The sequence below is a fragment of the Crassostrea angulata genome, chromosome 7, assembly GCF_025612915.1.
Source record: "Crassostrea angulata isolate pt1a10 chromosome 7, ASM2561291v2, whole genome shotgun sequence".
In the NCBI taxonomy this organism is placed as follows: domain Eukaryota; kingdom Metazoa; phylum Mollusca; class Bivalvia; order Ostreida; family Ostreidae; genus Magallana; species Magallana angulata.
The window spans coordinates 43,558,889-43,575,531 of record NC_069117.1 but is presented as its reverse complement, the minus strand read 5'-3'; the positions used below and the strand labels follow the sequence as shown (position 1 = coordinate 43,575,531).

The 16,643-nt window shown below is 33.7% G+C and overlaps 1 protein-coding gene and 1 pseudogene across 1 annotated transcript in view; both read left to right on the top strand.

Annotated features, from left to right (window-relative positions):
- The window catches only part of LOC128156240 (fibrocystin-L-like), a 40,434-nt gene extending 38,140 nt beyond the window's left edge, over positions 1-2,294 (top strand). Inside the window, exons 50-53 of the mRNA XM_052818297.1 lie at positions 138-512; positions 650-1,043; positions 1,192-1,370; positions 1,641-2,294. Of these exons, the coding sequence (XP_052674257.1) occupies positions 138-512; positions 650-1,043; positions 1,192-1,370; positions 1,641-1,910 (1,218 nt within the window). The 3' untranslated portion in view covers positions 1,911-2,294. The remainder of the gene's footprint in view (positions 1-137; positions 513-649; positions 1,044-1,191; positions 1,371-1,640) is intronic.
- A 3,186-nt stretch (positions 2,295-5,480) lies between these two features.
- Positions 5,481-12,658, top strand: LOC128156145 (uncharacterized; annotated as a pseudogene).
- The last annotated feature ends 3,985 nt before the right edge of the window (positions 12,659-16,643 follow it).

The window sequence follows — 16,643 nt, the reverse complement described above, 5'->3', positions numbered from 1 at the left end:
ATAATCTTAAACTTCACATATGTAATGCATTTATTATAGACCTCCCTTATTTGACTTGTTAAGTAAATTCAACAGGTTAATTTTGTAATATTTTTCAATATGTGTACAGGTTTAAATCATATTTTGTCCAATTTCAGGGGGAGATAATCAAGGTATTAGGAGCTGAGGAAAATACATGGAAATTAACGGCAACCATTCGCGATGGTACAGGAAACCCTGATGCTGTTCTCCTGGGAACTGAAACTGTCCAGTTTGTCAATGGTATGGCGACCTTCACAGATCTCGCCATCTCCCACTTTGGCACAGACTACATTCTAGACTTCACGGTCACAGAGCCAGATGTTGGAGAGCCATTTGTGGTGGCATCCGAGAGGTTCACCCTAGAAGGAAGACCTATAGTGGCAGTAGTGGAGTCAAAGTCCCCAGTCATTGTGGAGCGATCAGCAGCTACTATAAGACTTGAGTTGAGAGATGCAGTAACAAACCAAATCATTGATGATATTGACTGGAGAGTAAGGGCTATTCATCACAAAGCAATATAAAGCATCGTAACCAGTAGATCAAATCATATAACATTAGAAAAATACTGTATTTCTCTACAACAAATTTCATTGTATTAAACTATTGTCATAATGATCTATATTTTTAGGGTCACTCTTGGGAAGTAACGGCCAAAATTGGAATGCCAGAGTTATATGATGAAAATATCATGGATTCCCAAACAGTTACATTTGATGTGAACTCAGGGCAGGCTACCTTTGACAATCTTTTGTTTTATACTGCTGGGGTGTTTGTTGTACAATTTAATATCACATCAACTCCAGCAGATTACAGTATAGAACTCCAGGAAATTGTGGTGGTTCGCGGCATCAGCCAGGAAGACATGACCACAGAAGTATCAAAGGAAATAGGCCTCAAGTTTGAGGCCGACTATGACAGCATTGTTGGGACAGCCAACAATAAATACTTTGCAGCCATGGTTCTGAATTGGGTTGCCAGCACATACACTGATGTTATTCCAGCACCCAAACTTGTATACAAAGGTAAGAGATGGGCATCAAACTTTAAATTCAACTTGGGTATCTTTTGAATATGAATGGTCTCTCTGGTTTAGTTGTTTAAACACCAATCCAAGAAAAAATTCATTGCATGGTAGTTTTTCTGGTCATGTGAGTGTGTGTCTGTTTGCAGGGAGTATCATGGTTACCTTCAACATGGGAGGCGATGAGGGAAACATTACATCCACCATCAGCAGTCTATGTATGGCCATTCAGAATGGCACGCACTTCACTTTCATTGGTCAAGACCTCACCCTTAGTGGCTACATGACGGTGGATGGCAATAAATACTACGGTGTCTCCTGTGGAGTGGTATGCTCTCTACACACATACTTGTATCATGACTAATCTCTAAGAAAATAATTTGATAAATTTGAAGTATGGTAATGATTTGCTTTTGTGCATGAGAACTTTTTCTGATAAATTTACCCGTTATACAAAATTTAGTTTTAAAACTCTACTGTGAAATCTATTACTACATGTATGTTGCATTTGGCCATGTGCAATTCTTCCATGCACCTAAATTCTTTCCTCATTTGGCATGATCTACTAATTACCAGTAAAAACTTTTTCAATCTGTAGATATCATCTGATGACGGAACAGACAGCGCCATGCCAATCATAATCATTGTGGCAGTGGTCGGAGGACTTCTGATCATTGCTGTCATCATTCTGATAACCTGCATGATATACAAGACTAAGGTCTCCCCTCGAGCCAAGACCCACGACTTGGAGCAAGTGCTTCAGAATGAGAAATCTTTTAACAGTGTTCGCAGTTACAAACAACATCCTCCCAACTCTACCACACTGACCGGCGAGAAAAGAATGGCGGCCGATTACTGGAAAATGTGAAGCCTCAGCACAAACACTTGCCATATGCCAGTTTCATAAACATTATCATATATTTATTCAGTCCGTCCATTCTGAAAAAGCACCTGAGAGATTTTGATGATTCAAATATATGACTCTTCTCTGATGGTGTGATGCAGTATTTTCTTTTTCATTATTTTTGGTAGAGAACTTTACTTGTTAGTTTTATTTCACATACTTTTTGATACCATTTTCATGTTGACTTTTGCTGTTGATTTTTATATTGTTTTTGTTGACAATAGAAGGAATCTGTCCTTAAGATCCTTTCTTGCTGATAAATAGACTATACATTTTTCCGTCCATTGTTTAATGTTATTGAATCGTATTCTGATTTCTGAAATCAATAAAATCAATTGTTACAATTGTTGCTTGTGTCATCAATGGCTTCTTTACTGTTATCATTCAACAAGGATTATTATTAAATTTTCACTTCATGCGATACTTCAGTTTGCTAAGATTGTGTAGTTCACACACAAGTATTTTTCTAAAAAAAATTCTTGTTTCGCAGCAAATGCGTACCAGAAAATATTCTCTTTAGCTTTGATATTTTAAAGAGAAAATTTTAAGGACATATCACAATTTTGATCATTAAAATCAGTGTTTCTGCTCAATGTTAAAAGTAAATTATTCTAAACATTTGATCAGATATGAATTAATCAAGAGCTTGATATGCATGCATTTGAGTTCTCCCTAATTGATACCTGATACTATCCAAATACTTTCCTGATACTATCCAAATTGGGCTGGTTCCTTAAATTCGAGATCTAGAGCCCTTACTAAGCCTTTCTGTAAATTAAAATCATGCATAACTATTACATTTATAAAAAAATTGCGGTTTTGCTTCGCAGCTGCTCGTTGCTTTGCAACGAGCTAAATTGTTGTAGCGTTATTTTTTTTAAAAAGTAAACTTATTCACAGCCAATACAAGTGTAGTAACACAGAAACAAACTTGCAGCATGTTTAAGTTAAGATTAATAAAACAAAATGCTAGAATACTAACAATACATAAGTTTAAAAATTTTGGCCCAAGTTTACACAATTTATGTTGTTTTAAAATTATACAGGAAACCATTTACAGTGCAGAGTTATACATCAAATTTTGTTTAAAACTGATCCTTAAAAATGGAAATCTTCAGATAAAACTGGAGGGCCTTTATATTTTCTTGTCTACTTGAAAAAAATGCTAAAAATTCAGATATTTATTTTTAAACTAGTAAATTAATTACTAGAGTGAATGAAAGATATGGTGTAAAATAAGCTCAAAAACTTGTAAAATTGTAATTAAAATAAAAGAAGGCAGACGAGTCTTGACAGAGGAGGAAAGCTACCGGTATATGAGCTACAATGTAACTGATAAATTACTTATAGGAGTCTACATTGTAGACTATAACTTCATCTTTGCCGAAATAAAACGGCTGACCATTCTCTTGTTCTCCAAATTCCGATTGTACTCACACTTTGCCCCCCCCCCCCCCCTTAGCTGAGGCCGTGGCTCCTGCCCTAGGCTCTTAAAAAGAACCAACAATTAGTTCTGGGGTTAAAGCACTCCACACATGTAAAAATTCTGAAATGGGAATTTTTTTTTCAATTTTGACTCTCTTGCTAAATTTTCTGCAAAATCCCTACATTACTTAAGAGTTTTAAGAAAAAGACAGATAGAGTAAATAGCCTTTCCTTAAATGATTAAAAGATTTCCAAATTGGGAAGATATAGATAGCTGTACCCGCCGACTACCTTTGCCAACTCCTCCTATTGCGTACAGGCGGTCATCAGCTTCCCATAATGAATGTTTCATTCTTGTTACATTCATTTGGGCGACGGAGTTCCATTCATTGCTCTTGTATGAATATACCATTACATTTTTAGTGGCTTAGACACCCTTCGATTCTATCTACCTAGCCCCCCCCCCCCCCTCCCGAAAAAAATAATTTAAAAACTGTTGCACGGAGTTTTGAAACTCATACTGACATCACTCTTTGCCAGTAACCTTTTATTTTAAACATTTGACATGAATTTGACATCGTTTGCATAGCTGGTATTAATTGTAATTAATGATAACTTATTTAGATTAGGAAAATATTAAAGTCAGACTAGCCCCCCCCCCCTTTAAAATAAAAGACAATGAATATCCAGGTACATGTAAATTTCTGTCAAATAAACAATCCTTCTTCATGAAGTTGCTTAAGACAAGTACTTCTTCCTGGTTTCTGTGGAGCTAAGCAGCTAAGAGATGTTAACTCTCTGTTGATGCTACACCAGTCCATCGCAGGTTAATTCCCAGGCCATGGTTTGCTGGTACCGAATTTCAGTTGCGTGGACTGAGACTTTGGGTAGAGTGCCTTAATTGTCTAAGGGCACAATACATACATGTTAAATCAATGGACAACAGCAGGGCTTGAACAAGCAACCTTTGTATAACTGACCACCGAGCCATATGCTTAATTTTAGTTGTTTAATAAGATCAAAGACATCTTATCTACTTACAAACCATGTACCAAAATTCACCACTACACACCATGGCATCTCTACTGTCACGGTGTGAAATTCATTCTTTCACTATATTTAATTATTGTGTAAATTAAATTTTTCGGACTTTGTGTTAATTGCAACAAATCTTTTTCCTATTTCTAAATTCTGCACTGCCTTAATCCCACCTGAGGCACAGTCAGAAATGGACAGTTGAATTAAATATTTTAATTGACTTCTGTTTATGTTTATTGACACTTAAACTTTTATCTTATTAATCATTTTATGTGCATGCTACTAAAATCTCATTATTTGCTCAATAACTGTTTGAACTAATTGATTTCTTTACATCTCTACATATAATAATAATTTTTCACTGTGTTATTCCATCAATCATTATATATAATTTGAAATTGTAAATTATGGTCAATTTGAATCAGACCTTCCGTGCTGATGCACGTTCAAGTTAAAATGTATTCCATGCAAGTTCCAGAACCAAAACGCGTGTTGGCTTGTTGGTGGTTTCATGAGACTGGGTCCAACAACAAGGGAATAATTTCAGGGTTGACTCAGTATTAGTCATGTACGGGAGAGAGCGGGGCGGTCATCGCTCGATTTTTAGATAAGCAAAATCATAAAAAATTTAAGAGTTACTAAAAGTGGGATTATTGTATGAATGAAGGTATAAATTCTAAAAAACAGATGTGGCATTTGTGATAGAGTATATTTCAAAGTTATATATATTGATTCGATATATGTAAAAATACAAATGAAAATAAAAATATCTTTTAAAAATACATGCTTTTCGTAAACACCTTAATAATGATTAACATCTTTTTTTTTTATAATGAATCATTAAATAAATATTGAACATAAATGAATTTGTCTTGATGAATTTTTTAAAATAATATTTTTGATGCTTATAGCTTACATATATCAAAATGAAACAGTTTTACTCAAAGACAGTTAGCCTAAAGACCCTAACATTATAATGAGTTTATTGCGTGTTATTACCTGGAGTCGTCTTCTATCATATATATTGAATTTCACCTATGTAACATATATAAATAAAGGTGTATATCTGATGACAAATCATAAGGACAGTGGACGAGCACCATGCATCTCGGATACTACGTTTTCTGTTTGTGTTGTTTTGTGTGCTTTTCAGATTGCTTAGACAACCAAAATACAAGTAAGTGCCTATATCCTTTACCAGTTTTTAAGACTTTTAAAGATATCTCTTTCAAATTCAAGTGTATTAAAAAATGATTTAATCCAATAAACGTATTACCATGCTTAATTTATTGCGATATAAATTATACGTAAGTTGGCAAACCGTTGGAATAGGTTACCTGGCATGGGACACCTGTCTATATAAATGTAAATAAAAGGACATAATAATCAAAATCCTTTCACCGGTTTAGAATTTTCAAATTTTACAATGTTTGACAAGGAAAATTGTTTAAAATTTTTGGAAAGATAAAAATTTTAAAACCCCCTGAATTCGAACTCATGACTTTCAAATTGGTGGTGAACGCTCCAATTCATTGCGCTAAGCTGTTAGGTAACAACTTGGGAAAGAAAACATTTAGAAATTTATTCTTAATTTTATTATTTACTTCGTTAGATAGTACGTCACAATATGGAGGTGTCCCATACCACCTCAAATAACTTATGCCTGTTTCTTTTTTTAAATGTTAAAACATGATTCTCAAAAATACATTATTCATTGGAACTTACCCTTAGAATAAATCAGGGACTGTGATGTAAAAATCACTTTTGCAGACAAAGCAAGAAGATCAGAAAAGTAAATACAAGCATTGAGTCATTAATTTTTAAAAGATATAGTCTCACAACTGCAGCAATGTGTGCATATAAATTTCAATAAAGCTCTTTTTTAAAATCGATGAAGTGGCGACTTTTAAATAATAAAGATATTTGATTTTTCAATGAAACTTACAGACTTTGAATGTAAGCAGTGTCATCTAGTGTTTAATTTTACAGATAAAGCATGCAAATCCCCATTCCACAGATTTGCAAACAGTTGTTATTACATCAGCAGAGACAAAGTATGGGGAGATGAGGCTTTTGTAAGTAAATAATTATTGTCATGGAAATTGTACACCTAATTATAATGCATTGATTATATATTTCATGTTTTGTTTACTCTCTCCTTCATACAAAGGCTCGTTGTATCAACATCGGAGGTTACCTCGCCAACTTCGAGACATTGGAAGAGGCCATGCTGATGAAACAAAAAGTAAAGAGAATGAATTCGGGTATATTTACATTTAGTGTATATTTCCCCCTATGTTTGCATTGGAAATCTGCGACGCTCAATTTTCTATGAATACACTTTGCTAATTCATGCAACATGTGCACAGATTCAAACGTCTTCACGTGTTTTTTAAAAGTGTATTAATATTTGTAAGATTGAATGAAACTTTCAAAAACTAGGCAAATATATGTTTTACATATTGAACCATGAAATACTCGATATGCATACCGATATTTCAATAACACAGGTCTCCACTTCTTTGTGGGAGGAAGAAATATAAACAAGAGAAAACCAGGAGGGGATTGGAGATGGATAAAGAACGGAACAATGACAAAAATGTCATATTTCGCATTTGGCACTGGCGAACCCGATGGAAGTGACAAAAATGTTCAAGATTGCATGTTCTTTTATGCAGGCGAATACTACAGATTTCATGCTGTCACTTGTGACAACTACAATGGAGGTTATATTTGCGAACAATAAAGAAAGAAATCAAAATGAAGCTGTAATGTTTTCTTCTGTTTTGTCTTTTTGTTCGTTTTATTTTAAGATTAAATACTCAAATAAAAAATCTAACCTCCTGGTTTGTTCTAGAGGTTTTATCCATTTTTTTTATGCCCAATTTCCCAGATTTGTCAAATAATGGTTAATTTTATTTGACATAGACGGAAATGGTAATCTTTGAAATATTATTAAAACATTCAGACATATTTCTGTAATAAAATATATACATTGTATAACATCACATATTAAGGGCCATTAATATAAAATACGTGACTACTGTCTTGAAATATATGCATTAGGCTTTATTTAGGCGGGGTAAAGTAAACGTGACAGAGGGCTAGGCTTGCTAAACACTCTTCTCGTTTTCGACCCGCCAGCCCAAAAATAGTGTTTAGTTTAGAAGATGTCTGTTTATTTTACAATATAAAATCAATGTTACGCCTCAAACGAGCTTTTTTCGACAAATTTGTTGCATGTATGCAGTTCAAAGCATAACGCTATGGTATCAACGTCAACCAAGCAAAAATATAACGTCACAATGCAAATGAAACGCTGATCGAAAGCGTGCGTACTTGAACTGTTCTCTGCCTTGTAAATAAGACAAGGTGGGGGCCAAGCGGCTTCCATTAAATGATTACAAACTGGGATTATGTATACACAATTCTTTGCCAGTAGTTTACAACAAAAATTGATACATTTTAATCGAATCTGAATGGGGTCAAATGTTAAAAAAATAATTATACCTTATGATGACCCCCTAAACAAACGATGGGGTAAACAGAAAAAAATTTGCAGCAAAGATAAATGACAAGAAATACGATAATTACGATTGCCCGAGTTTTTGGGAGATCGCAATTTTGCAGGCAGTAAATTATTTTTAATTTACTCATAAAAAATTTAAGTATCATGGAGCCCCTCTCTCCCCCTTGTGTGGGAGTATGTAATGAATGGAAGTAACAATAAAGAAATCAGCATTGAAATTGAAGTTAAAAGGAATACTTCATGGCATGTATCAATCAAGTCGTTAGGAGATGGCAGTGTATCTTTTAGTTATCATATCATAAACGCTAAATTAGGCAATCCTTTTTCTTTGTATGGTCACTTAGGTACGAGGACTGGATGGTCGCGGCGATTCGGACATATATAATTTTATTGAAAAATGTCTGCTTAAAAATGTAGGATGTATGTCACAAGCATCCATATGAGAGAGAGAGAGAGAGAGAGAGAGAGAGAGAGAGAGAGAGAGTATCGTGAAACACTATCCTTTACTGGAGGATTTACACACAAGTTGAGTTCACTCCATGAATAGAAGAAGAAAGACAATGAAAGTCCAGGTACATGTACATTTTTTTGTCAAATGAAAAATCCTTCTCCACCATGAAGTTGCAGAAGACCAGTGCTTCCCCCAGGTTTCTGTGGTGCTAAGCAAATAAGAGTTGTTGATTCTCTCTCTTGATGGTACACGAGTCCATCGCAGGTTTATTCCCAGGCCATGGTTTGCTGGTACCCAATTTCAGTTGGGTGGACTGAGACTGTTGGTAGAGTGCCTTTATTGTCTAAGGGCACAATACATACGTGTAACATCAATGGACCACATCAGGGCTTGAACCAGCAACCTTTGGATAACTGACCATTGAGCCATATGCTCTATTTTAGTTATTAATTAAGATCAAAGACATCTTTATGTACTTACCAACCATATATCAAAATTCACCACTACACACCATGGCTTCTCTACTGTAACAGCAAGTGTCACGACGTTAAATTCAATCTTTCAGACTTTTTAATTATTGTGTAATTTAACTTTTTCGGACTTTTTGTTAATTGCTTCAAAACTTTTTCCTATTTCGACAACGGTTTAAAACTTTCTAAATTCAACATTGCCTTAATCCCACCTGAGGCACAATCAGAGATGGAAAGTTTAATTTAATATTTTAAAAGTATTGACTTTTTATGTCATATTTTTTTTACTTTTGTAGGAATAAAAGAATACACGAAATTACGTCCCCCCTGTAAAATTTAAGCAATCCACGATAATTGGCCCTCACGAATTTTAATGATTCCACAGTATATATAATTTTGAATTGTAAATTATGGCCAGTTGGAATCATACCTTCTGTGCTGATGCATGCCAAACTCAATTTACAGTATATTCCATGCAAATTCTAGATTAAAGAATGAAAACCAAAACGCGTGTTGGTTTAATTGTTGGTCGTTTCATGAGAGTAGTAGGTCCAACAACAAGGAAATAATTTCAGGGTTGCCCAGTATTAGTCATGTACGGGGAGGAGCATCCCGTAATATGTTGTTAGTGCAGACAGGTCATCGCTCGGTTTTTAGATAAGCCAAATCATTGAATAATTTAGGATCTACTAAACGTGGGATGATTGTATGACTGAAGGCATAAATTCTAAAATAAAAAAAAAAGATATGGTGATTTTGCAGTATATTTCAAAATTATTGATTAAATATATGTAAAAATTAAAATGAAAAAACAATTTAAAATATTTTTAAAAAATACACGCAATTCGTAAACACCTTAAATAATGATAAACACCTTTTTTGGATAATGAATCATTAAATAAATATCGAACATAAATGAATTGTTTCTAAAAGAAATTTTTCAAACAATATTTTTGATGTTTATAGCTTTCATATTTCAAAATAAAACAGTTTTACTTATAGACAGTAACTGTTAACCTAAAGACCCTTACATTAATGAGTTTATTGCGTGGAGTCGTGTTATATGATATATATTGAATTTTACCTATTTAACGTGTATAAATAAAGGCGTATATCTGACGACAAATCATATGGACCGTGAGCGAGCACCATGAAACTCGGATACTACGTTTTCTGTTTGTGTTGTGTTGTGGGCTTTTCAGATTGCTCAGAAAACCAAAATACAAGGAAGTACCTATGCTCTATTATTGACCTCTGATATCAAAAGATATCTCTTTCAAAATCGAGTGTATTAAAAATGATTTATTCTAATAAACTTATTGTCATGCTTAATATATTGTGATATGGATTTTATGTAAGTTGGCAAACCGTTGGAAGAAGTTACCTTAAGATTGTAGGCCTATGTGACACGTGTCTATATTGATGTAGATAAAAGGACATAATAATCAAAATCCTATTACTGGTTTAGAATTTTCAAATTTTACAATGTTTGACAAGAAAAAATGTTTAAATTTTTGGAAAGGTAAAAACTCCCTGTGGAATTCGAACTCATGACTTTTAGATTTGTAGTGAACGCTCCAACCCATTGTGCTACGCTGTTAGGTAACAACTTGGGAAAGAAAACATTTAAAAGAACTATATTAAGATATGAGTTAAATTCGGTCCCCCAATTCGCCATTTTTTTAAAAGTGTTTCGGGTACAATAAAATGCCATGCTATAATTAAGAAGAGTTGATGTAAAATATATTTTTCACCTATTTATTTGATTCATTTGCACTCACTTGCAGTGTATGATGGCAGAAGTGTAATTCAATCAAAATCAGTCAAAAATTCTTATCTTTTGATGAATGAGAAAAGCATACTTGAACAAGAATTTTTTTTGTCACTTACTAACCTTGGCTAAATACATCTCCGATTCAAATATTTTGTTTGTTCAAACATGCGCTCTATGTTTTCTGAAAGAAATAACTGCTTGAAAACAAACTGTGTTACCCTAAAAATGCAAAATTGGCTGGGGAAGGTTGTCTTTACGATGTCATATTTCTAAATTGTTGGCACTTGGATCAAAATGAACATTATGAAAAAAACATTACATATATATCTGTACAAAGAAAACAAAGAATTACAGTAAATTGATGATGTCCATTTTGGGTGACCATATTAGGCCCATATCATATATAGTCCTTATTCTTAATTGTATCATTTATGTCGTTAGGTAGTACGTCACAATATGTAGGTGTCTCATACCACCTTAAATAACTTATGCCTATTTGTTTTTTTAAATGTTAATTCATGATTGTCAAAAATACATTATTGATTAGGATAAATCAGGGATTGTGATGTAAAAATCACTTTTGCAGACAAAGCAAGAATTTCAAAAAAGTAAATATAAGCATTGAGTAATAATTTTTCAAAGATATAGTCTCACAACTGCAGCGAGCAGTGACATGTGCATACAAATTTCCATAAAGCTCTTTTTAAAAAAAATCGATGAATTGCCGACTTTTAAATAATAAAAATGTTTGATTTTTCAATGAAACGTACAGACTTTGAATGTAAGCAGTGTTACCTAGTGTTTAATTTTACAGATAAAGCATAAAAACCCCCATTCCCAGACTTGCAAACAATTGTTATTACATCAGCAGAGACCAAGTATGGGGAGATGAGGCCTTTGTAAGTAAATAATTATTGTCATGGAAACTGTACACCTAATTATAATGCATTGATTATATATTTCATGTTTTGTTTACTCTCTGCTTCATACAAAGGCACGTTGTATCAACATCGGAGGTTACCTAGCCAACTTTGAGACATTGGGGGAAGCCATGCTGATGAAACAGAAGTTAAAGAAAATGAATTCGGGTATGAAAAACAAATATGACAGCTACAAAGATTTTACTTTGATATGGATTAAATTAAGAGTATAAAAAAGAATTTTATCCCAGTTCTAGTTCATTGTACGGTGTATATCACCCATTTAATTTTTTTTGGCATTACACTGTGTGTTTACACGTCACGTAACGTCATAATTTTAACAACACTAAACATTTAAAGTTACCAAACACATTTAGAAAATTACAGGCCAAACTTATTTCAACCATTTTAACAACATTCGCAGCTAAATTAATCCAGTACTGATATAAATCTTCAGTTCAATGTTCAGTGCCCTAATCATCTGAATGATGAATCCGACACTTTTTTTTTCAGAACAACACTGCGTTTTGCAACACTTAACCAAAGTTTCATGTTGTAAATTTACAACATGACAATGCACGACAATAACAGTGACAAAGTAGTTCCCACACCTATAGTGTGTGACCCTTTACGTCAAAAAGTGTAGTTTAGTTATATCCATAACGATTCAAACTGAGTATCCAAAATAAGACAAATCACGAAATCGCATAATTATTTTGTTTGATATTATACCGTATAATACATGTAATATTTAGCCAGAAACAAATGATTTATATTTTTCGCTGAAAACTAGAAAACTTTACAAATACATGTATTGCATATTGGACCATGAAATACTCTATATTTACACCGATATTTCTATAACACAGGTCTCCATTTCTTTGTTGGAGGAAGAAATATAAACAAGAGAAAACCAGGAGGGGATTGGAGATGGATAAAAAACGGAACAATGACCAAAATGTCTTATTTCCCATTTGGCAACGTCCAACCCGATGGCAGTTACAGTAGTGCTCAAGATTGCATGTTCTTTTATGCAGGTGAATACTACAGATTTTATGATATCCATTGTGACAATTACAATGGTGTTTATATTTGCGAAAAATAAAGTAAGAAATAAAGCTCTAGTGTTTTCTTGTGTTTTGTACTTATTAGAACTCATTTAAGTTCATAGTACGCATACAAAGTTGTTGAAAAAGTATTATGCACTCTGAAATAGTATAGTTACCAACTCTGAACTGCAGCGATATCCAGCTGGGAATATAAAACAAAAATGCATAACGCTAGAAGACTCTATCAAATGCATACATACCTACGAGTATGTATTAAATATTTTGTTACCCCAATCGTGGGAAGTACAGTTAACATAAAATTAAAAAATGCTGACATTGATTAACACATGTTTAATGTTAAAAATCCTCATAGTTCAAGTGAGGTCACTTATTCAATTTAGTCTTCGAAACATTTCCCAAAATATGTAGGGGAATATACTCCTTGATTCTGTTTGGGTTGTATGTTTATCTTTTCTTTGCCTATACATATACAACATATTACATGTACATGTAAATAACATCACCAATGTTAGAAGACCTAATTTTGCAAACATTCTACTTTAAATATAGAATACCCTGCTTGCTTTATTCCACTAGTTGTTACTTACTGAATTGATTTTTTTTAATATTCATTTTTTATCCCCATTATTTGCAATTTTTTTTCGCTTATTTGACAGATATATAGTTATTTATCATTATATCTTTCGCAATTAAATAATTTACAGTTATTTTGAGTGACTTTGTTCTGGTGTGTTATTCCACCTTTACTCCGTCGTTTGTTTAGGGGGTCATCTCAAAGTTTGTTAATTTTTTTAACAGTTTGAAAAATCTGTTATCTCTTGGTTTGTTCCTTGATACTATACGGATTGTATCTACTTATGTTTATCTTTTCTTTGCATATACATATATCACATATTACATGTAGATAACATCACAAATGTTACGAGACCTAATTTTGCAAACATTCTACTTCCAATCTAGAATACCCTGCTTGTTTTTTATTCCACTAAAATAAATTTAAAAAAAGGTGGCAAAGTTTCCTCTATGTCATGGGTAATATATTACATATGTATTACATGGGTAAATTAGTCATTAACTCCGTTTGTTTAGGGGGTCATCTCAAAGTTCGTTATTTTTTATAACATTGGACCATATGGGATTTTGCTTAAAATGTATCAATTTTGCACATTTTTGTTTTGCATGTCTTTAACCTGCTCTAGGTTTCTGTTTTCTGCGCCACATAAACAAGTTATTGCTAAAAGGCATCAAATGCTCAAATAAAAAATCTTTTACCCCCCGGTTTGTTTCAGAGGTCTTATTAATTTATTTTGCATGCCCAATTTCCCAGATTTGTCAGATAATGGCTGTTTTAATTAGACAAAGACGAAAATGGTAATCTTTATTATTATCAAAATTTAAGACATATATATCTTGTATAACACATGATAGGTGCCATGAATATAAAATACGCTGCGCGAAAGCATGCGTACTCGAACTGAACTCGGCCTATTAATAGAACAAAGTTGAACCCAAGCGGCTCCGATTTAATATTTACAAACTTGGGAGTAATATTTGTGGGTAAGTGACTGATCCAACTTGTACAACTGGGTAGCTGTCTGCCACCTGAGCCCCATTTCATTTCTGACAAACTAGCACTCTTCACTTCACAGGCCACACTAAAAATGCTAAAGGTGGCATCAGATGTAAACCGATTTTCCATAAAAAAGATGGTGGTTCCACCATAAGCACTGCGCAACACTGGGGTCATGCTACTTATGACTGCCAATGATGTCACGGTGTGAGGGATGATAAAACACTGCCAAACCCTGCAACATCAACACTGACATCATTCAGGCCCCGAGGAAGGTTTGTTATGGTGCACTTGATGGTATCCACACTCTGTGACTGCACGGAACACTCCTGATCTCCAACCATGACTGCCGCTCCCTCTACCAACGACTTCAAATTTGAACCCATCAGGGTCAAGGTCGTTTTTGTGGTGCACATGTCCTCACCAAACCTGGCCTCAAGCTCACAAGTGTTGATATCAACCCCTTGGCCTTTGATCTCTATAGTGTCAAAGGTTGTGCCCTCTCTCAAGGATATTTGATAATGTTGGGTGTGGCACATTTCCACAAACCAAAGATATGCTTGTTGGTTTCCCAAGCTGAAGGAGTTGGTGTTGTACAAAAAGCTAGGTCACCAACGGTTCCCGGACAAGTTCCCAAGGGTCCGGAGTTCCTAATAATAAATAACCTCAACCGATTTTAAAAACAGAATGTTTTGTTACCAATGCGCACGGACGAAAACATGACGTCAGGAATACACAGGCACAGTTAATAGAAATACCCAATCTTTATATAACCCTGAGTCCTTTGTGCTTTTCACCAGAAAATTTGAATTGGCTCTTTATCACTTGACACATCTAATTTGTTTACATTTGTTCGAGAATTAAAAGTTAGTTCCTCGAAGTTTTCATTTTTTACCGCATGTCTCTTCGTTTACATTAAGAAAAACCTTGAACGTCAGATGAAGTTATCTATTCTTTAGACCAAATATTTACAGATATTCTATTCCCTTTCAAACAGTTTCATGGTCAAAATACAATTTCTACCCCCACCACAAAATGTATTACAGTTAAACACTTAAGCGTAAATAATTCTAAAATGATTTTTTCACCACTTTTTTTCGGCTTTTTTTTTTCGAATTAAATCAATGCTGTTTTTACTTTTCATTGCACCGTGACGTTTTAGTCAATTTTGAAGAAGACTCTCTATCTTTAGTTACTGATATACAGTCAGCAAAACTATGTCATTATTTGGTACATAGAATATCATGACAGTTCTTCATTTGGGTTTTCATTATTATTTTGTTTCAAGCCAAATGTATAGGAATACTACTTTAAACATTATATGGTTTATTATTGACAGAACACAAATTTTGACCGTGCACCGTGACCTCACTTTTTCAGTTTTAGCTTCTAGAAAATTCTTGGAAAGAAAAGAATATATGTCTTTTTAAATTTCAAATTGTTTAAAACTATTGCTTTGTTTTGTCTTTTTAAAGTAATAATATTACGTTAAGTAATATAAACTATTGCAAAAGTCTTCGTATTTTTTTTTATCAACCCTCATATAAACAAGTTGATATGGAGACTGTCAAGACCTCACAGCTGAGCTCTTGGAGGAAAATAGGTTAGTAGGTGTTAATTATAATGATTGTTAAAACAAGATGCCACTGTCTTGTCCGTTCAGCTTTTCAGTACCGTTACATCATCACTATTGTACCCTCGTTCACTTGGAGGAAGTGCTTCAGAATGTGAAATCTTTTACCAGTGATTGCAGATACAAAGATACAGACAGCATCCTCCCAACTCTACCACACTGACTGGTGAGAATGGCGGCCGATTTCTTGAAAATATGAAGCCTCAGCACAAACACTTGCCATGCCAGTTTCATATTCATTACCATATATTTATAAAGTCTGTCCATTCTAAAGAAGCACCCATGAGATTTTGATGATTTTAAATATATGACTCTTCTCTCATGATGTGATGCAGTATTTTCATTTGATCATTTTTGGTAGAAAATTTTACTTGTTACTTTTATTTCACATACTTTTTGATACCATTTCATATTACTTTTGCTGTCGAATTTTATCTTGTTTTTGTTGACAATAGAAGGAATCTGTTTTTAAGATCCTTTCTTGCTGATGTATAGACTATGCATTTTCCCGTCCATTGTTTAATGTTATTGAATCCTTTTCTGATTTCTGAAATCAATAAAATTAACTGTTACAATTGTTGCTTGTGTCATCAATGGCTTCTTTACTGTTATCATTCAACAAGGATTATTATTTAATGTTCACATCATGCGATCCTTCAGATTGTGTAGTTCACACACAAGTATTTTTCTAAAAATAATATCTTGTTTCCCAGCAAATGCGTACCAGAAAATATCTTCTTTAGCTTTATATTTAAAGAGAAAATTTTAAGGACATATCACAATTTTGATCATTAAAATCAGTGTTTCTGCTCAATGT